This window comes from Lepidothrix coronata, unplaced genomic scaffold, assembly GCF_001604755.1.
Source record: "Lepidothrix coronata isolate B3197 unplaced genomic scaffold, Lepidothrix_coronata-1.0 Scaffold67, whole genome shotgun sequence".
In the NCBI taxonomy this organism is placed as follows: Eukaryota; Metazoa; Chordata; class Aves; order Passeriformes; family Pipridae; genus Lepidothrix; species Lepidothrix coronata.
Genome location: NW_016690247.1, coordinates 4,439,652 through 4,463,951, shown reverse-complemented (window position 1 = coordinate 4,463,951; position 24,300 = coordinate 4,439,652). Strand labels below are relative to the sequence as shown.

The window sequence follows — 24,300 nt, the reverse complement described above, 5'->3', positions numbered from 1 at the left end:
AGCTCTGGTTCTGCCATTTTCTGAGGGATGCAGCTCCCACAGGCAGGACACTGCTTTCATGAGAGCCAGGTCTTCCACAGGCATAGTGCAGTTGTATCTGAAGAGATACTCCTGTAAAAAAAGAGGGTTCCCAGAAGCCAGGAGCACAGACTGATTTCTGAAGGAGGTTTAAGCACCTAAGGGCCTTTGTCTGACTGAAAATCAAACTGAAAATCAACAGGGATGTAAGTTCTGTTATTTGGTTGTAGGGTCACCCCTACTTTGGTAATTTTACACGGGTAACATGCCTTTTACCCAAATATAGCAGCCCTTGCACTATAGTCTCTAACATCAACATTTTATCTCTTCTTGGGTATGAAGTTTCTAAGAAGGGGATAAGGTATTTTTGGAGTCACTTACCAGCCCCCACCACAGTGCATCTGCATAGGTTTCAAACTCTTCTTTCATCTCCACTCCATTAGCATCTTTTTCAGGGACATCTTTTTCAACCAGATAAACAAGAAACGAGGATAAGATGAGCGTCAAGAACCCGATGTACCAAGCAGTGATGAGTTCCTGCAAAAGAAACAGATGGACATGAAGGGGCTGAAAACATCCTCAATACCCACAGTAGCAGAGTAAACATCAGGAGGAGAGAGAAGCACACAGGGTAACAGCAGAGCTGTCACTGCTGGCTTGGTCACAGACCTTGCCCAGCCCAGCTCAGCACTCAGTGGGAAATAATGCAGAGATTTACAAGAATTAGCCCTTACATGGCATCTTCCTGGGGAACAGCTCGGAGCAATCTGCAATTGTAGTTCTGCGTAAAGCTGGGCTAAGGATGTAGCTGCACCCGTGACACAGCTGCTGCAGGCCTCTGTCCCTGACCTTGGCTCTTCACATCCCTTCTGCCCCTGGGCTTGGTCAGTCTTAGCCAGCAAATCACAGCTCTGCCCTCTCCCTCCCTCCAGAGAGCCACAGCTGCAGGATGTGGGTGGAAGTGGCAGCTCCACGAAACCCCTGAAGCTTGAGGAGTTTGAAATATTGGATAGTGTTAGGCCGTTTCCCATGAGAACAGTAAGGCTAATTGGATGTTCCCATGGACACAGCCTTGAGTTTTAAGGAGTACAAGGACAAAGCTGTTTGACTGTGTGCAGGTGTTCCATTCCTAAGTGTTTTTGCAAGAATATGTTTATATTATGTGTGTGAGAAAGTAGAGGCGAGCGAGCTCAATAAAGGCTGCCTGCTATGCTGAGCAGACTGACACCCCTTGTCTCATCACTCTGTTCATGTGTGTGTGCTCTTTTCTTCACGGACCGAAACCTATCGACAGATACCCCATGACAGCAGGATGCAGTTCCTTCTCTTTAGCCATATCAAAGTGGATTCTATCATGAATGAATGATGTTTTCAACATGAATTCATGCAATAAGAACAGACCTTGAAAAGCATCTGTGTGAAAACAAAACCTGAGCCTCCCTGTTTTAGGGAGAGTGACTGAAGTGGAGTATGTGTCTAATCCTACTGAGGTGGGAGATGAAGCTACCCAAGTTAAAATCTCAACAATGTCTGAAACAAAGAAGAAAAAAATTTGGTGAAGTTCTTCAAAAGTGGGTAAAAAAATCAATATTCCACTTAATTTTATGAGAACTGTATTGGAAGAAAAAAAAATAAAGCATTCAAGCTGAGAACTTCAAAATTGAATCTTGAGATAAGTGAACTTTCTCAGCTAATTTCTGGTGTGCAATCATAGAAGAAAACTGTTAGCAAAATTGTTTCTCCATTGTCTCCAATAAAGCAAAGTTCTTAAACCCCTTCTTATCTCTCTGAGCCAGCTGAGATCCAAAGGGTGGTGGTGGGCAACCAAACAAGCAGCACGTGAATGAAATTCCACAAAATGAAGCCTTAAACAATTTCTAAACAATGTCTTTGCTACAAACTTCTTCCATGATCTGTTTCCCAGGAAACATTATTGACTCTGTCTATGTGCCACCTGCCTTGTAGCAAGTTTATACCGGGAAGAAACAGAAGATGGTAAGCAATGAAGCAGGGTGGGTATCCCCATCAGCCACCATGCAGAAGCAAAGTCTAATTATGCTGTACCAGCTGGCATTTTAATTTTCAAACCCCTCTAAAATGTCAGGAATGTCACTCATGGATAAGAAATAGCAGTATGTAGCACAGAGTCTATGTAATTTTTTTACACCCTTTGCAGATGAGAAATCTTATCTAGAGGATTATTATGCAGATAGTTTTTAACTTGTAATAATGTTTTGTGAAAATGCAAGAACACAAGTATCCGTCTGGTGCGAGACAGGGTGTGTCTGACTACAGCATCAAGTTAGACCAAAGAAAGATGAGTTTAGAAAATTTCCCTGTCTCAGTTCACACTGTGTGCATTTCTGTATTGTCTGACCCATGCTTACACAGACAAATTTTACCAGTAGCTCACTCTGAAACCACATTTCTGCTAATCAGCCTCTTGCCATCCCTTTGGAGTCCTGCTCCATCTGTTGATCAGACAAGTCTGAGAAGCCACTACAAACACGTTGCAGCTTCGCAGGCATTTCTGTCAAAAATTTCAGCATCTTTCACCATTAAAGGGTTGTCCCTGCTCTCATTCAGTGTAAAGGCAAAATTCCTGTTGTAATGTGTGGGAATGAACATACTCTCCCTTCCCAGCACCACTATTGAGTGGAGAAGGGTAAAACAAGGGGCAGAAATGGTTCAGAGAAAGGAAGAGGGAATAAAACTTAAAGAACAAAACTATTTTTGGAACTACTAAACATAATCCCAAGGCATTGCTGTACCTGTGTGTCCCTTCTCTTTTCCCTCAATCTTTCTCCCCAAGCCCCAGCTGAGCCCTGCAAGCTCCTCACTTACTTTGCTATGTGCACAAATAGCTGATCCTAAAAGTTTCCAGGTGCCGCCCCGCCTGTCCATTCGGAGCATCCGTAGGATCTGAAGGAAGCGGAGGCTTCTGAGAGACGTGGCCAGAACATTGCCCTGGTTCCCAACAGCAACCACTGGCACTGAAGCAATCAGCACAAAGATATCTGCAAGGTGAAAAGAACAAAGCCTGCCAACAAGAGTGGCCCTATCACCTGCTTCTTAATCCCATCTGGTTGTGCTGAAAATTTCCCATGGCAAATTTTGAAGCTGCCTGGAAATGCCTGCTCTTTCCAATTAAACAGATATCTGCACCTGCCACACAGGCAGCATCACAAACAAAACCTACCGGAAAGCCTCGGCATCTGTTTACAGATTGGTGCACTGGACTTGAGACTCTGTCTGAGCCTGCTTAGGGATGCACAGAAACAGTGTCCTAAGGCTGACAGAAAAACAGACTTTTATTCATCTGCACCACAGGAACACCACAGTGCACAGGTCAGCAGATGAGAAATTCAGTTTTGATGGTACACCTAGTATTTGATTCTTTTGGCTGAGTTTTCCCATTAAAATCTCCAAGCCAGTGCAATTTTTTTTTGTTAAGTGCTCACAGGACCAATTTGCTGATCAACTGAATAGGTTTGAAATGCAAAATCACATCACTTCTTGTTTTTTTCTCTTTTCCTTGTTTCCCTCTTGCTTTTTGGTCCTATACACATACAAGAAGAAAGTGGTACCGAACAGCTTCAAACATGCTCTGGGCATATATAAATAATAATATATAATTTAGAATAACATAAAATTTATAATAATATAAATTATCATTATATTCTATTTCCAGCCAAAAAGAGGGAATTTCAGATTTATTCACTTCCAGTCATTTTCAAAACAAATTTGCAGCAGTGATAAATGAGAGATGATATTAATAAGTCCAAAATATTTTCCGTTCTTTACCCAGATATCAATGAAGATCCATTCTCAGAAGTGAGATGGCAATTTTACCAAGAAGGCATGAGACAGGGTCAATCCCATTTGCTCACACCACACTCTGCTGACTTCACAAACCTATTAGAAGTATAAGATGTATCTATACAACAGTAGAACATAAAGGAGCACTACCAAATTGAGGATAGCATAGATGCACAAACAAAATTTGTTACAATTTTGTCTACAATTTAGATCCAAGAGGTGAACAAAAGGAGGGTGAGGGAAGAGAGGTGTGTATTCATGTGGCACCACAGCTCCCCAGAGTGCTGTGTGCTGTACAAATGAATGAATGGGGACGTGCAAGACAGGTGCTTGGGAGTGAGCTCCTAAATACTGGCTGTTTGGTCTGTGGTTATGATGAGGAGTTGCAGGAGGGGATTCAAACATGAATAATGAGTAGTTTTATGGATAGTAATAGGCAGTGCCTTCCAAGCCTGAAAGACAACATAGGTGAAATCACAAAGATACTTGTTTGCAAATGCAGACTGACAATACAATGGTAAAACACAACACAAACATGAAAGAGGGCTGAGGAAGATGGGATGGGGTTGGGATTTGAAGTCGTTTGAAACTGAAGGCAGAGAGAATCTTTTTGGGGATGAGTTTAAGAAAAATGCAGTGGGACTCGGGACAAGGACAATGTGTTTGAAGAGTAGAAGGATTCATTTTTTTTCTCACTGACTAGATACCCAAGTGTCTCTCAAATTAATTATTGCTGGCTACTTCAAAAAACTACTCCAAGCAGGACACAGGTCCTAGCATAAAGGGCAGATCTGATTTCAGTGCTCTTTGCACTGCCATTCACCAGTTCTTCGACATTCCCCAAACTGGCTTAGAAGAAAAAGGACAATAACAGAGAAAATAGTAGTAGAGAGCTTGTGCCTACCCAGCATGCACAAAGGCTTCCTGGCGAATTTGAGTCTCCCTCTCCATCCTTTGTAGCGACAGCAACAGCCAGCAGCCCAGATTCTTAAGGCAAACTCTGCTCCAAAGATGAAAATGGCAAAAGTTTCCTGTATCAAGACACAAACTACATTATTAGTCTTATAACAAGTTTTGCAGTAATTCTGGACAGAAGGTCCCGAAGGAAATAGCTGAAGGAAATGAGGCACAAGTGTTAGGATATGTGCGAGAGAGAGAGGAAAAAAAGTGGAGGAAGAATACAGGTTGATGAAAGAGGCAAGGCAAAGTGGGAAATGCCTTTCCAGCCTTCTAAATAGTCTGCAGGAGGAACTTGCCCCTGCTGTTGGGTAAATGTGAAGTGCTCACCCTATCTTAATGTAAGGGCAATTACTTCACAGAAAGACCTCGTTCCACACAAAAGGGGGAGATATATGTGAGTGGTGACTGCAAAGTCCTCAGTGCACTCTATACCCATAACCCAGGATTACCCACCAGCAGCTCATTCATGCAGCCATATCTATAGAGACAGGACAGGACACAGTATATTCATAGGGTCATAAATTTAAGGCAATGATAAAGACATATATAGGACAAATTTAAGGCATGTATTGTTACCCTAAATTTTTGGTGGACAAAAAAATGGGATTTTCCACCTTGCTCAATAACCTTTCTAAGTATGGGGAGGGAATGGGGAGGAGAGGGCTTCTCTGAGGTGCTCAGCAGAGATGGGCCATGGGCCATGGGCCAAGGGCCATGGGCCAAGGGCAGCCTGGGCACGTGGAGAGCTCTGTGAAGAGCTCTGTGAAGAGCTGGCAAGGAGGAAAGGGGCACTTTTCCTCATGCTCAAACCCACAGCTCCTGGATGCTTCTGAAAACCGCTGAGAGCCACATACAGACAAGCACAGGAGGAAGAAAAATAACCTCAGGCTTTTTCAAAGGTGAAAGATGGGCTATTAGCAGGGTAACAGAGACCAAAAGCAAGTTTCACATTCCCCAAGGGATGAGGGTGTTTTCATATAGGCACTTTTTGAGAAGGAACATGAAAGGGGAATTCACTTTTCATTCCTTCTGGCATTTTGCTGTTGCTCAGATATACATGCCTCTGGGGGTACAAGGGGAAAGACAAATTGAGACCCTGAAATTAATTTTGCTGGGGATACTTTAGACAAGGACAGGTTAAGCGAGATGTCGTGCTCTCTATTTCATGACAGCTATGGGAGAAGAGGAAGTTCACTGTTAAGGTCATTTTCATAAAACTTTGAGTATGCCATGTTTATACTTAGTGTGGGGGGGTGTTCTCTATTTTTTAACTCTTCTGCCAGATGGGAGGCCTACAAAATAAAGTCTTGAGCATGAACTTCAACATTTATAGAACCAGCATTCTGGAATACACAGAGAAAGGAATGTATTTGCTGCAAATACATTTTGTCTCAGAGGCACCGCCTGCAACAATTTCAGTTATGCTGTTATTGGGCACAAGCATGAGTCTGATTCTGATGACCTCCCTTGAAAGAAATATTGGGATTAGTAGACTACTATAGAGAGAATCAAAATATTTGAAAGATCCCCCCAAAAAATAGTTTTCAAATGTGCTTAGGTCTGGCATGGTTAATAGGAAATTTACTGATAATTTTATGGAAGGACTGTTAGGCAAATGCTCAAAAGCCCCAGGCTGGTATTTTTCCTCTCATTTTCTTTTTACTCAGGAACCTCACTTTCTTTTTAATCAGTTGTTGTTGACGATGGACTGGGAACTCTTCAGTAGGTAAGTGTACAGTCACTGCTCCAGGACCAATGGCAGAAACCTTATGACATGCAGAGCTGGGAGTAAGTTTCCATCCCTGCTGATGGGGCTGATTTCAATTCAAGGGCGTTACTGGAGTGAAGCACCAGTCACAGTCTACTTACCAACAAGAGGAGCCAGTCTCCAGAAACAGTTTCATACTCCTTGAAAGTTGTCAGGACAGCTAAGATCAAACACCCCAAGACAATCAGAAACCTGGAATGAAATAAAAGAAAAAAACACAGCATTGTTACCCCTCTCTGTATTTGAATTGGAGATATTGCCTATAAAATCCATCAGGGGATGGCCCCTTCCTATTTGTGAGCAGAGAGGTGGGCTGTCATGGTTTGAGAGCCCCAAAATCCAATTCCCTAGTTCTAGCCCCCCTCCCACATCTCAACCCAGTGTGAGATGGGTTTTCTAGACACCACACAAGACTCAAAATGGGGGGAAGGGATTATATATTACAGTGACTGTACAAAATAAATACTACAGTACATTATATACAATCTTAACTATCTCTACCATGACATAAAAGTATTTACAATAGATCCAATCTCTTCTTCCCTCCAAATAAAAGTCCAGGAGGGAAGAAGGAAAAGGTCCTTTCCACTCTCAGAGCAGCATTGTCGCTAGGGCACCAGGCTATCTCTTATCTTCCATGCAGCAGCTGTAGCTGGATATCTGCCAGTACACACGAGGGGGGTATCCAAGCCCCTCGGCCCATCGTCTCCAAGAGAGGGTCTTCTCTTCCGTAGGCTGTGTTCACTGGGACAAAGGTCACTTCACCATGGTCATATCAACGAAGTACAGGGGTCTTCGTGACGGTCCATATCTTCAGGGGATTCAAGCCCCCTTTGCAGAGCTCTGTGCTCTGTCTCAAGCAGCGGGGGGGGGCCAAGGTCACCCCCTCTGCATTCCTTCTCTGAGCTTTTCAGCTGTTCTCTCTGGTGCTGCAGCACCCCAGAAGTCTTCTCAAGTAAGAGTCCATCCTCCTCCTCTCTCTAGGAGGGGTCTCAGAGGGGTTTGGGGTCTTTTGGTTCAGTTCTTACCCCAAAACTCTGTCTCTATCCGTAGAGCTTAGTCCTGCTCTCTCTCTGCTGCTGGCTTTCTCTCTCAGACAACTCTCTGTCTTCCTGCTCGGCTGCATGTTCGTTTACTGCTTCTTCAGTTCTTATCTGTTGTCTCTCTGCCACCGTTTCTCCATCCACTGCTGCTCTGCCGCCACTCCGTCTGCCCACTCACAGTGGAGAAAACTTCTTCAGCTTTCAGCTACAGACACTTAACCCAGTCTTACACTGTTCCAAGTCCCTGTAGCCCCGCAGCTGGGGGCTGGGGGGGGCCAGAGCCCCCAGTGGGGCTCCTGCCCCTTCTCCTCACAGCTCTACAACATGGCTACTTCTTCTACAACTACTACAACTACTTTCTCTTCCGGTCCGCTTGTGATATGTTTATATTTTGCAGAAGTGCTCATTGGCTCAAACTTCAAGGGTCACCACTCCCTGGGGATTTACCATTTTATAGCTTCAGGGGGAAAACTGTTTCCCCTCACCACATGGGCTTTCATGAAGATTAAGGATTCTCAGCCAGGATGGAGCAGGGGAAACTGGCAGTGATGGCAAGATCCTAAGTCAGAATATTCCTGGAACAGACATGCATTAATTAACTCATTTGCATTCTTCAAGAACGAAATGGGTGATATTGCATTTTTTGAATGAATTGTATGATATGGCAGAGGAGTATATTGCTCAGGAGGTCTATTCCAAGCTGACGTGCTGTGTGCTTCCCAGAATGGCACTGCAGTTACAGTGGAATGAATCTACTTGGCACTTCCTGAGACCTGGGAAACAGTAAACGCTTCTTTACAATGCAGCACCAGGACAAACCCTCCCTTGAAAACTGCACTGCATTTCTTTTTTTTTTTTTTCTTTTTCTTTTTACACTCATTTCTATGCAGATGAAAAGAAGAAAAGGTTTGAAAGAGAATAGGAGAGGGTAAATTTCTGCTCTCCAGTAAACACAATGCATGATAAATCAGTCTGTCTGTGAGGCTCCAGAATGCAGAGATTTGACTGAAAATTTAACTCCCACTGCTGGTAAATCCAATTCAACCTCGTTGATCTGCTATTCCCAGGGTCAAGCTATTCAAAATCCTTTATATACAAAGAGGTAAAAAAATCAAGGGAGTCTCATAAGTAATTACTGTGAAGCAGAGTGGGCAAAGCTCATATTCTGGTACTTTGTGTAACAGATCATGGGCATTTTAATGTGCTTCCAAAATCTGATCCACAGGAATAGAGGGGCAGGTGGCCATAGAAATACTTTGAGTTTAGTAAATAAATTGGAAGGATGTCTCCATAAAAGCTCTGGATCCCCTGCTTTCATAGCTAGGGTACATCAAAGAAATGATAGGCATAAGGTACTGAAATCATCCAGGGGAAAAAGCTTGTGAGGAATCAAGCTGTGTTTAGTCTGTACTACCTATTTTGAATTTCAATCTGATACCTGTAGTGTGATTTCATTTCTTGCTGAGTAAAACTCCACTTTGTTTCACTGGGTGAAATGAGCAGAGCCACGGCCTGCAGTGTGGAGGCAGCATGCGAGGGCTCAGCTCAGAGACACGTGTCCTCTAACCTGCCTCGGGTTTTCATTTCCTTCATGTATGAAAAAACCTAGGGCTAGAGAACTGTGTTCTGAGAATTTGCAACTTCTTTGCAGGTGGAGTAAATGACAGAGTTGAGCTCCAGATAACTCCTGCTGCCTTTTGGGGGGGGAATTTCCATCCACTAGCAATCTCCATGCAAGGAAAAGACAACAGTGAAACACTTCACAGCAAACCCTGAAGGATTACTTTGCTGTGGCTTTCCTAAAATTAGCTGTTCAGACTGAAGTTTCTTATGCCAGGAAAATTTCAGATCAGCCATTCTGAGCAAGTTTAGAACAGAAATAAATCTGTTTTCTCGTGCTAAATAATTTTTAATTTCTTTGACAAGTTTTGCCTTTTTCCACTCACCAGACACGCTCCGGAGCATGAGTTATGTAGTTGGTAGGAAACAGCTGTGAGGTCCAGAATGTGTCTTTTTCCATCTACCTATAACCACACTCCCACTGCTCAAGACATTTGGCCTTCACTTAGCAATTCTGTGATGTTCCTGTTATGTCCTCAAGCTTGATTTGTCACACCATACGTTGTTGTCCCCACCTTGCAGTTATGAAACCAGTGGCTCTCTGGCTTGCCAAGACTCCTAATCCAGCTATTCTGCAACTCCATGAGCAAACTAGTGAAACCTCAACCAAGACAACGATTCCTTTGATTATCTATAAAGTCTTGATCTGCCACATTACAGCCATTACAGTGGTACCATCACTAACACTTCACTTAAAGCCTTGAGCAGCTGCCTCTTGGTACTTTCCATTACAGACATTTCTTTATATCATGTAAAAATTCAGTCACCCATCAGCTCACAAGCATCATTTAAATGATTTAATGAAACATGAAACACACTGAAAACAGTCCAAGGAAATTACATCATTGCATTACATCATTAGCTACTTAAACTAAAGGCGTGAATTTCCCATATCATCCAACAGAACGCCACTGTCAATTAAAGATGTACAGATTTTTGTCCAAGAGGAAGACAGAAGATGTTAGTAGTGAAATCGTCATCTTTTGCCTAAAAATGCCGGCGGTTTTACCACTAGAGGGTACCGGTGCTCCATAGAGCAAGGGGATAATGCTCGCTCTTGTTTTCCTTCCCCGTGAAACAGGCTCAGGGCAGGTGATGTTCAGGTGATCGCACCCATGTATTTGATATACAAGAAAAGGAGTCTCACGGTGGTGAAAGAGCTTTTTCTTGCTCGCTAAAAATCCTAAGTGTTGATATTAATGGACAAGGGGTGCTGCTTGTTTGATTGCTACCTGTGGCACAGCTCATGCTGCAAGATCCAGTGCACCAAGTGAGAGCCCACCCATGAAAACAACAGATCATGCAGGACAAAAGCTCAGTAAAAATAGGGTGAGAGAGTGAGAGGAGATCACAATTGACAGTGAATAATTTTAAGGTCAAATCTGAGCAGGGAGTGTAGTCTGAAACCCTTGTTGCAGGAAGTGCATGAATGCACCTCAGAGAAGCAATTGCTGAATTTGCAGTCCCAAAAACCACACAGACCACAGAGCCAGGCTCCTGCCCCTTCCTGCAGTAATCCGGGGTGTGAAGGGATGAAAAGCCTGTGTTTGTACACATATCTGCAATCCATCTTGGAAGGGTCAGCTGTTCTCCTGCTGCACCATTTCCAAAGGATAAGCACCAACTGCAAACACCCACAAGTTAATCAACTCACATCTCAGAAATCCTTCCTGAGTGTTTGCAATTGCAACTGCGGTTCAGAGCACTCTGTGAATTTTATTTTGCATTGATGCTATGCAGCCCAGCCTCTTCTGTTTTGGATCTTGGTGTTTGTGAAGCCTGCAAGTCTTGTGTCCTCTTTCTCTGGAAGATGTTATGCAGATGTCATCTTTTCTTCATAGTCTCCCTTGCTCAGCAAAGATGATAACAAGGTACACCTTCCCCTTACTGCTTTTGCCCATACTGTGGGATTCATGGGACATAGGCACCAAGGGTTAGAAGAAAGAAATAGGGTAAAAATCAAAGTTTGAAATGAAAATTGAGTCCTATTAAGCCGAAGCTTACTGTTAAACAGTGTTTCAGCAGGTGGCAGTCCAGACTTCAAGACTGTAAATCACAGATACCAAATAAGTACCTGAATGTGGTTCTTCAGCTTTTTAAAATTATCCTTGCTTTTATTTTACACAATTTTTCACAGCATATTGCATTGTCCCTGTTTGCCGCATTATGCCTAAAATCCGATTACTTTGTTGTATGCATAAGTTGCAGATAACCAAATGGCAGTGCTCTTTTGTCACTGTCACACTAATATGTTTTTCTAGTAAATATTCTTAATTTTAGAAAACATGTATTTAATACTCATGTTTTCTAATTATGATGTTTTGGTGTATTAAAAACAGCATTCCAAAAACAATATATAATTTTCCAGAAAAGAAGAAGTAATTTATGACTATGTATGATCATGAATCTAATGTTTCTTGGATGAGTTTCACAGACTGTTTTGTTTAGTAAATTTTTACTGATTTTAATATTTCCCATTTTTTGAGATTTTCTTCTCTATCAGCTTTCATTTGAAGCCAACAGAATGTAGATCTAGCTGAGAACCTTTGTATTTTTTATATACAGGTGCTTATCATGTTTCCTTTTCACCATCCCTTTCTTCAAAATTGTAGGGGCAGATCACATCGTAATTTGCCTGTAATCTATTCCAAACCACAGCAGTGCTTTTGAAGCTGTTATGAGGACTACATACATCATAGGCAGGCCAAATATTTGCATGTGGCATCATTTTGGCAAATTTTTGTGCTGTGTGACAAAATCTTAAATCTCAACAAGACTTAGTTGATAGTAATGTGTGCTTCTGGTGTTCAACTCCTGCTGCCTCAAAGTAGAGAGCTCAAGCTTGTCAGAAGTATCTACAGAGGCCATTTCTCCTCTGTGAATGTAGGGACAGACTCTGGTGACCAGCTCCTGTGGGGATGTTTCCTGTGTAAGTTAGCTGAATGCCACTTCTTATGTTCAGCCCTGGATATAATTACAAGCACCACCTTTTAATAATGTTCATGTATTTCAACTACTAAAAGAATTTGCCTTCTGGCCACAGCAGCCCACTTCTTACATGACCAGGTTTTTCTGAATTCCCTTGCTGTAAATTCAGGTATCACATCTACATGTGGTCAAGGATCCTGGTTATAAAATAATAATCCAGGGTCTGGGCAGAAAAGTCTCTTGAACAATTATAAGTAAGAAATCCCCTGCAGTGTGACAGTGCAGACTTCTGCTTGCTCTCACTTCTTCAATACCATTTCTTGCAAGCCATTGGGATTTCTTCTGCCTCCAAATGTTCATATGGATCTTAGATTTTTCTGCTTTGCTTCATTTCAAACTTTCATATCTTCCCTTAAAGCTTATGCTCTGGTTTCATTATGTTCTGCCACCTGGTAAATGCTAATGGAATTCTCTAAGATTGTGATATATAAGGAAAATCTGGCAATGTTTTGCTAAATTTTTGGTTTAGGGTACTCAAAGCAATATGGTTCTAAACCATGATTCCCACACACTTTCCCAAATTTCATATTGGAACAACCTTATTTTCTTCAACTATTGGCTTTTACCCATAAGGATTAAAAATGCATCTTTTCTCACAGTTTTTTCAGTTGCTCTATATTCCTACCCACCATCTTTTTCTCTTCATCCAAACTTCATTTTTCACAGAACATCTGCAGTATCTTGCACTGATCGTTTTATGGTTGCTAATGAGAGGCTTGAGTTGGGATTTTTAACACTAAAAAAAAAAATGTCATTACCAAATATTTGAGAACAGCTCTTCAGAGAGAAGGGAATGCATGCCTGATTTCCACAGACTTGGGAATATTCACTGTTTAATATTCAGATTCTTGAATCTCTGTTCTTCCAAGCAATAGGACAGAGATCAGTACTGAGATAATGTGGCAGGAAAAATCCAAACACTTTGTGAGGCTACAAAAGTGCAGGGTGTGCAGGGAAAAGCATCAAGACACTTAGTGGAAGTCCTGGAGAAGGGAAAAAGCAGCAAGTCCTACAGGTAGGGATGTTCAAAGGTTCCTCTTTCTCTGGATTCACAGATTCCACTGAGTACATATGGTTCCATGCAGGAGTCCCTGTTTCTATGCCATCATACAGCAAGGACAGGGTAGAAATGCCACACTCAGTAAGATGAATTACACTCCTGCTCTGCTGCAGTGGCAGAGGCAGAGCAAGTTCCTCCACAAGATGCAGAAGAAAACTCTAAGAAGTAAAGAAAGTTCACCAAAAGTACCCTAGTCTCACTGTCATACAAGCTCATCTGACAGGTGATGAGGTGGTAGCCCAGAATGACACTAGTCCATTGGTGACAGAAGTGACAGACATTGTCCCTTGCATGGTAGGAAGCTGAGCAAGAAAAGCCCAAACCCTCACTCATGCCAGGTTTTTGATGATCATGTGTTCTCATTGGCAGGAATACCTCTGAATCGGCTTCACTGCCCTTTCCTTAAGTCTGGAAAGCTTTTAAAATCAATATCAGGGAGAGGAAAGCTGTGCTTCACAGCAGGGCACCCAGGGTGCAGAAGAACAGCTTTTATATCAGATGGTTCCTCTTTCCTTTCCTCTGTGTATAAGCCAAGACTCACGTTAAAGCTACTTTGTCTTGTTGGTTTTTCTTCAGGTCCATCCTAAAAACCTTTTTCTTTGGTGCCTGTTGACCACCATTGCCAGCTTTCTTAGGGAATCTGGCATGCTGGTACAAAGTATTTTGGGTCAGCAATGTCAGATAGCACAGACACCATCAAGCTGGATTTTCTGCTCCAGGGGACATTTCAGGAGAATGGTCTGACACATTTCCCAGGTTTGCTGGCATGAGACTGCAAAACAGCCCAGAACACTACATCTCCCTTCCTGGTTTTACTCAGCTTGGAAGACAAGAGTCATCCACCAAGATCCTATATCCCTCTTGAGACAAGTGTTAAAAGTGCTCCAAAAGACCTGGCATATGTAAGTTACTAGGAGAGACCTAGACATCTCATCACATGGGTGACTGACTGGGGATAGATGGCAGGAGCAAAGGAGAGGCAATGACAGAATTAGCTCCCAAGGAGTTGTCTTCTATCCTCCTGCAGCTTGAATAAAGACAGAAAAGCTTCTGACCATTGCAACTAAATATTCTGAGTTACTTCGTTAGGGGGTTTAAATTCTATTTTTATATTAAGTGAAGGGCATTGGACTGAACCATTGTTTGGGGCTTTTATCTGCCATGACCAGTATGCTTATCCATGGGATTATCTCTGGCTGGCAGCGTGCTGCTAATTGAGTTGAGACACATAGACAAGGAAACACGGAGAGCCATGCAGCACAGCAAAGCAGGGAGAGCACAGAGCCCAACTGCATCACCCAGCAGCCCCAGCTGCAGAACCCACAAATCAAAGGAGTTTCAGAAATGCTTCTGACAGGACATTCTCCAAAGAACATCAACAAACTTGTGTGAAGCCATTTGAAGGTAAACTTTAAGATTCATATATTGGTTTCTTCTAATTTTTGCAAAATAAAAGTGTAGGGCATTTGAAAGTCAGCCTGTAATTGAGCAGTCAAGTGCTCAGCCTTCAGCAACCCCTGTAAAGAAGTGAATTTACATTATATAAAGAGCCTAAGATAAGTGTGGTAATCATCCATACGAATGCCTAAACATCTGGAGAAGAATTTCCATGAAGGTACCTTTTTAAATATCATGAACACTGTTGTGTCCAGAGAAAAAAAGATCAAGGAGTCTACTTCGAACATGACAAAATCTCAGGGCTACACAAGAATTTGAATCTTTCACACAGACATGCACTGATCTTCCCACAAACCCTTCACATTTCTTTAGAAAGGAGGAGAGGAATGAGTTATATACTCTGAGTAAATTTTTAGAAAGCTCCAAAAAATGCAAATGGGAGAAACTTCTGAAATGTCTGTTGTGCCTTTTGCCGTGACTGAAAACACTGTCATTGACATTTTCTACCTTCCCATTTTAAATCAATGAAAATTAAAAGACTGTAGGAGACAGAAAAAAAACAAACAACCAGAAAAAAAAACAGTCAAAGAGCCCACCCACCCACTCTTTCTAGGACTTGACCAAATTCCCTTTTTTCACAGCCACTCACATCAAATATTTTAGGTCCTCCAAAGGTGATATAGCTGAAAGTGAATTTCTAATGTGAAGGCAGCACTGTCCAGAAATAGCCTCTGTAGTCTCTAATACAGAGTTTCTAGGTAGGGAATTGACAATATTAATTTGATGGTCAGACAGATTCTTACAGTGAGTCTTTGTTCTTTATCCAAGACTTCAACCAGTTTGGAAATTTTGGTAGTTGTGAGGTTTTTTTCCTATTTTTGACCCTACGCTGCAAAAAAAAAAAACCTTCTAAAAATTCCAGTACTTTCAACCTGACATAGCACTTTCTGCCAGGTGGGATTGCCAAGTGAAAAAACCATTTCCAGTTGGGACTGTATCTTCTTTGCATGTGCCTTCTCAAACTCCATCACACACTCACCTTTACGTGTGAACATGAGCACTTCATGCAATGATCTCAGTTTTCAAATGGAGTGGGACATTGAGAAGAAAAGTTTCATGCAATATCCATTCTCAATGGATATTGTAGCATGGTCAAAGATTTGCAGCTGTGTAAGGAAGAGCTGCGTGACCGCACATGACCTGCACCCCACAACACTGCCAGTACTCTCCAGGTCCGGGTAACAGTTTAGTGGGTTTTCCATTATGGGCAATGAAGGGCATCCTCATAACGAAGCTCCTGCAGAGCCAAATGTATGGCTCAATTCTCTCAGATTAAGTAGGATCTCTAGATTTTCTGGCATTAACTCCACAGAGAGCTCTATCATTTTGCACCTGAGGTGGTCATACATGTGGCTGTGACACAGGCCACCTGACCCAGGACTTTTCCAGCTAAAAGCATGAAGTATTACAGCTAGAATGGAAGAGAGTTCTTTCCCACACAGTGTTTAATCACGACCTGCACCGGAGAAAAATCAGACAAAGGTCTCAGATCTTTGCTTTGAACAATCCAGTTGTTAGGGTTTTTTTTAAATCCGTGAGGACTTTCTGAAAAGTTTCTAATTTTTATATAAGTGAAGAGTGCAGAGTCATTGCTGCATCTTAGCCTATGTTACAACACTGCACATCAGCTTTCCTTAACAATCTGGTCTGTAGGCTATGACCCATTCACAGACCCAGTGGTACTGCAGAACAAGCTCACACCAATCAGTCAGGGAAGGATTTCTTACTGTGCAGAATGCAAAGCAGATGAGCTACTCTCACTTTATCCACCAAAAGAGGAAAAGAGGAGAAAGGATTTGTGCTAAAAGATGCAAGGTCTAAACCCACATTACAGGAGCTGTGGATATAATGAACAGTGGTGGTGTGGAGTGCTTTTTCTTGGAATACACAAATTGAGACAGACAGAATACTCTGTTAATAGACCCACTTTCCCTGCAAATTAAACCAGATTTTTAATCCAGTTTGACTTGATGCTGTTCCTGTAAACCTTTTCTTACACCAGATTCTTCATTTTTCCTTTGTGCTGCATAGATAAGCAGTCTGTAGTTTGGCATTGATGATTGGTCAGGCAACAAGGATTCACAGCTCTGGCCCATTTCCAGTACCCCAGAAAATGGCATTAGCTGGAGGCCAGGGAAAGGCCACTGAATGTAGAATATTCTAAAATATCTCTCTAGAAAAGAACTGGGAATGTCTCAGAGGCTCTGGATTATCTCAGATACCACGTGAAATGAACCATTTTTTAGTATATCAATATAAGAGTCTTATCTCAGTCTGATTGCAAGGAATGGGCTTTTATCTGATAATGATGGACTACCTGGTGCAACTTTTGGATGCCTTTAGGATGTTACCTGGGCGGCATAGTCTCCTAATCACACCTTCCCCAGATGGCTCAATGCTCGCTGCCATGTCCTTTCTCTCAGTGCAGAAATGAAACCACTCCCTGTAACTCAGACTCACACCAATCAAACCACTGCCACAGGTCTTACGCAGTTTATTACCTGCTTTTCAAAATGTATTTGAGGGCTTCTCTTCTCTGGTAGTTCTGTATGAACATTGGGACTTTTTTTAAACATTTTAGTGGGAAGACAGAAGAGGGACAGAAAGTGGATTTCAACCCTAAAATGTCAGCTCCTGCTTTGATGGTTTAACATGTAACAAGATATGTGATCTGGATAGAAATGTGAGGGTGATGATCAATTGTTTAGAGGCAAATACCTTTATAATAGTGGGGTTTTTTCAATATTTTGCCTTTAAACTAATGAGAATATGTCAATAACTTCAAAGTGATTCAGCAAAGGTGCTCACAGAGGCTGTGTCATATGGAGTTTCTGTAAGAGCTGCACCTCACAGGAAAGAGCACTGAAGGATCTGCAGATGCAGGTCCACAGTGCTAATGGAGCCACTGAGGCCAACACAGGAACAGCCGAAGTGTGTGGCACAGATAACTTATTTGTGCTTCTTTTTCATCTCCAGTTCACATTCATTAGTAACTGATGAGTTGTGTTAGCATGGCAAATGAATCACACCCCCCTTGAAGGTGAACTGTGGATAAGCTCTTTGGAGGTCATTGTATCCTCAGAAGTCTGATTTACACAACCAGGCAGTAACAACAGCACACGGTATTTGTACCTGTGTAAATTTGATGCTGTTTAAAGTATTTCTGCTGTTTTGCATTGCCATAAGCAATTAATCAGCATTCAGAATTCAGAACAATCATCTGTAAGCATGTGATATTTCACTTGAACTCTGAAGTCATTGGAGGAGGTTATCAGCCTTTTCCAGACCTGTCCAATTTTATTCCTGAAGTGTTTCACCAGCATCTGCAACAATGCTTCTCAACACAATGTATGATGGCCCTTTTGCTCAACTGACTTGTTAATATCTCAGATTACATTATCCCTGTTCAACTGGACAGGTTCAAACAAAGACAATTCTATGAAACCTTCAGGAAAAAATGGCAATATGGAAGGGAATATTATTATTTGTTTTTCTTTGAAGAAAGAGCTCTATTGAGTCAAATAAGTAAACTGAAATGGCACAGAATTCAGCATATATAAAGTCCATTTAGAAAAATAAAGCCCAATTTGCAGGAATGAGAAGTTCTTATTGCAGAATGCAATCTAGCAAAGCAGTTTAATCTCTGTTAACAACTCTGTTGGGACTCACACGTTTGTGTCCTCAAAATACATGAATCTTTGGGTCTCTCCTTAATGGAATAGCTATTTTTACTGTTCCTCTGTAACAGAGGAGAGCTGGGCACAGTGGGACACAGCCTCAGCATAACTTTCCTGTTCTTACTTGACATCCATGGGAACAGGAATTCCTATTCCTAATTCAAGCTTTGCCACCTCCTTCTGTTGTGGCATCAATGCAGAGAGAGTGGCCTAATAATGAATCTGTAAGAGTGAAGAGTTACATCCATTTTCAGGTATAGCACGATAGATCTAACCAGCCAGCAATGAAGCTCACTCAGAGAGCAGAACAGCCCTGAGCTGCACAGACTGTACCAGCTGGATTAGTGGGAGAGCAGATACTTAACTCATATGTGTGCACACAGATATTTGGGTGCCTAAACTGAGTATCTAAATCATCCATTGAATCTCAACTCATGCAGGTGAACAGAACAGAAAGCCTGGAGCAGAAAGCAGCAATACTGATGCTCTGCTTATAACTTCCAGTGCCTCTGTCAGTCCCGAATACTGGGATGATGGGGAAGGATTGCATCTGACATATAAAGCTTTGCCCTTTTCCTGTCAAATTAGGACTGATGCAGAGGGATAAATGTCAGGTCTAGGCTTTTACTGACCTTCCAGACAATTGTGATGGTTGACACAGGCATCTAAAGAGTGTGGAAAGTCAGGTTTCCCCCCGTCCACATCCCACCAAGACATCTCCAGGGACAGGGTGACATACTTGCCATGTGACTACAGAAAACAGTGAGCACTAGGCTGTAACTCTTTCCTGGTGAAAAACATACTGAATCAGATGATCCCTCCAGTATCTCAATGCTCTGATTACATAGGGATATTAGCCCTGGCTATCTACAGCATTGGCTGTACATTTTTATCTGGTATAACATGGCTTGATTAATTATTTAGCTCATAGGGTCTAACTGCTCCAGGGATGTTTTCTGAGTAGTCTTGATCAAGATGCTCATGACTGATTGCGCATTGATTTTTCCATCGCTTACCAGCAGCAGTAGTCCCACAAAGGTTCAGAATTCATATCTATACTCACAGTAGTTCATATTTTTTTTAAACAGGAAATTAAGGAGCCAGTTCCAGGTGGCTTGTTAGCAGAGGGGGAGGTGGAGGGTGGGGAGGAGAGACCTTGAAACTATTAGTTTTCAAGTTATTAGAAGTCTGGGGGTGCTGTGGTAAATTTAATAATAAAGTTAATTACTCACAAGATCAAAATTTGAAAGGATTTCTTGGTGAATACTTCACATTAAATTACTGGCACTATTTTGGTCATTGTGACATTTTAAAAATAAGCACATGGTTATACTCAGCTTGCTTGTAAGGTTATTAGATGTGTCTCAAGATGCCTGCTTTAAGTGTGCACTAAACAGATGTAATGTGGCTGCGGATGCTGTTTATCTAACACAAGTGACTCAACATGCCCACAATAGAAAGCATGTAATTAAGTTCTGCACACACCACTGTTGGAGTTATGGGGCAAGCTAAGAAATATTTCATTCTTTAGACTCTTGAGGGAACTTGTGCTCCTTCTTCCAGCATGGATCACTATGTTCTTTCCTTCACAGGACAGAAGAATACAAACGTGTGTGAAATCTTTCAAACACAAATATTTTTTTGCCAGGAATTTTGAGTCATTGTCCTTATGCAAGACATGTCCCACTGTGCACAAAAGCAGGAGCAGCTTTTCCCTTGGGCCAGCACAGCAGAAATTAATAATGCAATGGTCATCTTGTACATTCTGTTGCATCTTTCAACCTTGCTCCAGTGCTTAAGCTCATATCAGCTTTATTCTTTCTGTAATTATTTAACGTGGAAATTCTTTATGTTGGACGATACTGTCACATATAAAAGTTTTCTTACCTTCTGAAAGTTGTTTCAGATTTTGTATTTATTTCTAGCACAGCTTTTATTAGTGCCCTAATTTACAGAGCATGGAATAAATTGTATGTCTGTCTATTTATCTTTTGTTACAACATTAATCTTTCCATTTTCAGCTCAAAAGCAGGGTTTACATTGTAGCTATCAGATCCAGCAATGACTTCATAGGCTGATTTAGCAACAATCCCTATCAGTTAGTTGATGTCCCACAGATTCAAACATCATGAGTTGGATGATAAAGGAAGAATCAAGAAATAACAGTTAAAAAAGGATTGAATCCAGGGGTTGCTGGTTCCTCTCCACTTTCTTTTATGGTACAGCAACCTAGCTAGATTGGAGTTACACTAACAATTCCTTCAGCTAATGTTCCTAATTGATAAAGTAGCAATGCATCAGATCAGAAATCTTTTGCGTGCATGTTTTCCTTCATTCAGCTAGGAACAAATTAAGTATAGACACATTTTCTAGGATATAATTTATTTCATATATATATATGAAATACATGCCTATGCTTTTGGGAGCTACCACTTCTAATATCTTAATGACTTTTTAGAGTCAGCATGCATTGGTATGGTTTGTATGCTTTTGCCTGTGCCCGCAGGTCCTCCTCTCCATTTAGTCCCCTCCTCCTGCAAGATGGAATTCAGACTCCTCCAGGCCATGAACCAGCTTGCTTGCCTGGTGAGGAAATTCCAAAATGGAGGCAGAGCAGGTAATCCTTCAAATCCTACATGCTGTTTGATGGACTTAGGTGCCTCAGGATCTCTACAGTGTGGATAAAACTAACAGGTTGATGCAGAAGTGTCTTGGCTGAGGAATTTAAAAGACCACTTGAACACTGTTGCATAAGACACGATACAGAGCACCTCAGTGATCTGGAGACATGGCAAGACTCAAGCTTGTGCAGTCCACCTGCCAGCATTCAGGAGAACCAACATCCAGTGTAACGACCTGACAAAGTTATCCTGGGTTAACTGTTTCCTGGTGATCCTCTCAGGAGTATCTTCTTCTCTGTTACTCATTTGTTGGTGCCCACTGGGAACTCAGAAAACCTGAAATATTAACCTGGGCAGATTCAGATAACCTTAATTCTACCCTACCCTCAGCCTTATAGTCTGGACCTTGGCAATACTGGGCTTAGGGGTAGTTCAGACCACGTGAATCTGTTGCCCAGTCTTCACTAAGCACCACAAATTTACATTGATATCCCTCTAGTTACTCTGTGATGGGATTTCAATCCTGATTAATAAGAAAAAATATTATCTGTGGTCCCTGAGAACAAGTTTCTCTACACACACCCTTAAACCTTACCCCGAAGATGGAGAACCAGATCTGGTCAAACAGCAGGCCACACTATTACTGTTACTTATTAGTACCTCTAATTTAATTGTAGGGTGTGTTAGTATGAAAGTGCTAGAATTAATGAATCTATAAAGGGCATTAAGACAAATGTAGCTGAAGTAGAATGGGTTAATTTTTCATGCTAAGAAGGAATTAATTAATGTGAGGGCACAAAGTCCTATGCTTTCACAGTTAATCTGCTTCCATTATCATTGTAGTGTAGATAAAGCAGGCTCAGGTATTTCTACATCCCACTGAAACCTGTGCCATACTTGTGTCTTTTGTTTATTGAAAGCAGTACATCTGCAAAGGCCATCACTGAAGGAAAGTAATGACAGCTTGAACAGAAGTGCATAAAATCCAGGAAGTCTTTGATGCACAGAATGACACACTTTATATATCTTACTTCCACAGTCTGAGTTAAGCCAAGCACCAGTTTTGGCATCAGGTGCTTCACTCTGGCATTGAGTATTGGCTTAGGCCTAGATATTTTACTTTCTTTTCCCTGGAACATAAGGCATTGCCTATTTCTTAGGCTTATCTGGGAATTATTTTGTTATAGCAAGAAATGATTAGTGTCTCAATCTTCACATGCTTGGTCTTCAGTATAGGACTTTTTTATTTAAATGATTCAGACACATTGTAGAGATGACTTTGTCATTGTCCTGGTGAATGCACTGCATCTCTGATATCATCTGAAGAAAACACTTAATTTTCTGTGACTACATATGACTGAAGCTGTTGGTCCTTGTAGCCTTTTCCAGTGATTCTAGAGGCTGACCATCCAGCATGGAGGTGCTGAAGGGGTTGTAACTCCTGCACATGCAGTGGACACACCACTGAAATGAACATGGAAAGGTCATAGAATCATAGAATATTCTGGCTTGGAAGGGACCCATAAGGATCATCAAATACAACTCCTGGTCCTGCACAGGACAATCCCAATAATTCCACCATGTGCCTGAGAGCATTGTCCAAATGCTTCTTGAACTCTGTCGGGCTTGGTGCTGTGACAACTGCCCTGGGGAGCCTGTTCCAGTGACCGACCACTCTCTGAGTGAAGAACCCTTTCCTAATATCCAACCTAAATCTCCCCTGACACAGCTTCATGTCATTCCCTTGGGTCCTGTCACTGTCACCAGAGAGAAAAGATCCCTCTGATTCCCCTTGTGAGGAAGTTGTAAACTACAATGAGGTCTCCCCTCCAGGCTGAATAAACTAAGTGTCCTCAGCTGCTCCTTCTACGGCTTCCCCTCCAGACCTTTACCATCTTCATGGCCCTCCTTTGCTTACCTCTAATGGCTTAATGTCTTTTTTATATCGCAGTGCCCAAAACTGCCTCAATATTCAAAGTGAGGCTGCCCCAGTGCAGAGCAGAGTGGGACAATCCCCTTCCTTGTCCAGCTGGTGATGCTTTGCCTGATGCCCTTCAGGACAGGGTTGGCCCTCCTGGCTGCCAGGGCACTGCTGACTCATATTCAACTTGCCATCGACCAGGACCTGCAGGTCCCTTTCCCAGCACTGCTTTCCAGCTTCTGGTTCCCCAGCCTGGTCAAACATCCAGGATTGCCCTGTCTCATATGCAGAATCCAGCACCTGCCCTTGTTAAACTTCACGTGGTTGGCAATTTGCCCAGTCCTTGAATTTGTCAAGGTCACTCTGCAGGGCCTCCCTGCCTTTGAGGGAGTGAACAGCTTCTCCCAGTTTAGCATCAGCAGCAAACTTAATATACCTTCCGGTCCAAAATGCCTATCTTTCTCCTTATTCCATGTTTCTACACTCCCTGCAATTTTACTGACCAGCTCTTCTCCCTGGTTCCCAGAACAGCTGTAAGAAGCTGACATGACAGCACAGGATGTCAAGTGAAAAGTACTAAATAAAGGAAGCAGACATCAGTAGCTTCATTTTCCCCCTGTCAGGTTTAAAATAACTTCTGATGAATAGGGAGAACATCTTTTCATGTGAGCTAAAAATATTACAGGAAATTAAAAAGGGTTGTGAAGATGTTTAATCTGGAAAGTATATTCTATCATTATAACATCTTTTACGGCAGTTTTAGTTCTGATTTGAGCTCAAAACCTCAAACTAAACTTAACTTTGGAGCCCTCACAACATCTCCAGAGCGTATGCTGGTTGTTATATTTATAGACAGTGTTACATGAATGTTCTTCCCTCTTTTTGTGCAGCTATTCAGTAGATATCAAGGCAGTGGGTAGTACTCCGGAACACATCTGCTTGATATACCAGCATTATGGAGTCAGGAAGGTTTAATTTAGCAACTTTAACTGCATGAATTGTTCACAGAGCTTAGATGTGAGCAACCAGAAATTATTTAATTATTTTTAACATGAATACCAAATTACTTAGAGGCAGGTTTGTATGTGGGAGTGAGCATGTGAATGTGTATCTGAATTTATTCGCTGGCAACTAAACATCCTACAGATATTGGTTTGCTACTTCTAGGAGAGCTGAAAGATCTAAACTACCTTGATCATCACCCCTATCCTAAAGAGGATTTCCCAAAATGCTTGAACAAATCTGGCAAATCAAATTATTAATTGATTTTGTGAAGTGTTTCTACTCTTTAGCTAAAAAAAAAAAAAAAAAAAAAAAAAAAAAAAAAAAAAAAAAAAAAAAAAAAAA

At 41.8% G+C, this 24,300-nt stretch overlaps 1 protein-coding gene across 2 annotated transcripts in view; it reads right to left on the bottom strand.

Annotated features, from left to right (window-relative positions):
• KCNQ3 (potassium voltage-gated channel subfamily Q member 3) overlaps positions 1–24,300 on the bottom strand; it is a 204,881-nt gene that overhangs the window by 31,191 nt on the left and 149,390 nt on the right. For both annotated transcript variants that reach the window (XM_017818331.1, XM_017818332.1), the window contains exons 2-5: positions 6,667–6,757; positions 4,742–4,868; positions 2,863–3,035; positions 400–555 (exon numbers count right to left, since the gene is read on the bottom strand). In XM_017818331.1, coding sequence (XP_017673820.1) covers positions 400–555; positions 2,863–3,035; positions 4,742–4,868; positions 6,667–6,757 — 547 coding nt within the window. The remainder of the gene's footprint in view (positions 1–399; positions 556–2,862; positions 3,036–4,741; positions 4,869–6,666; positions 6,758–24,300) is intronic.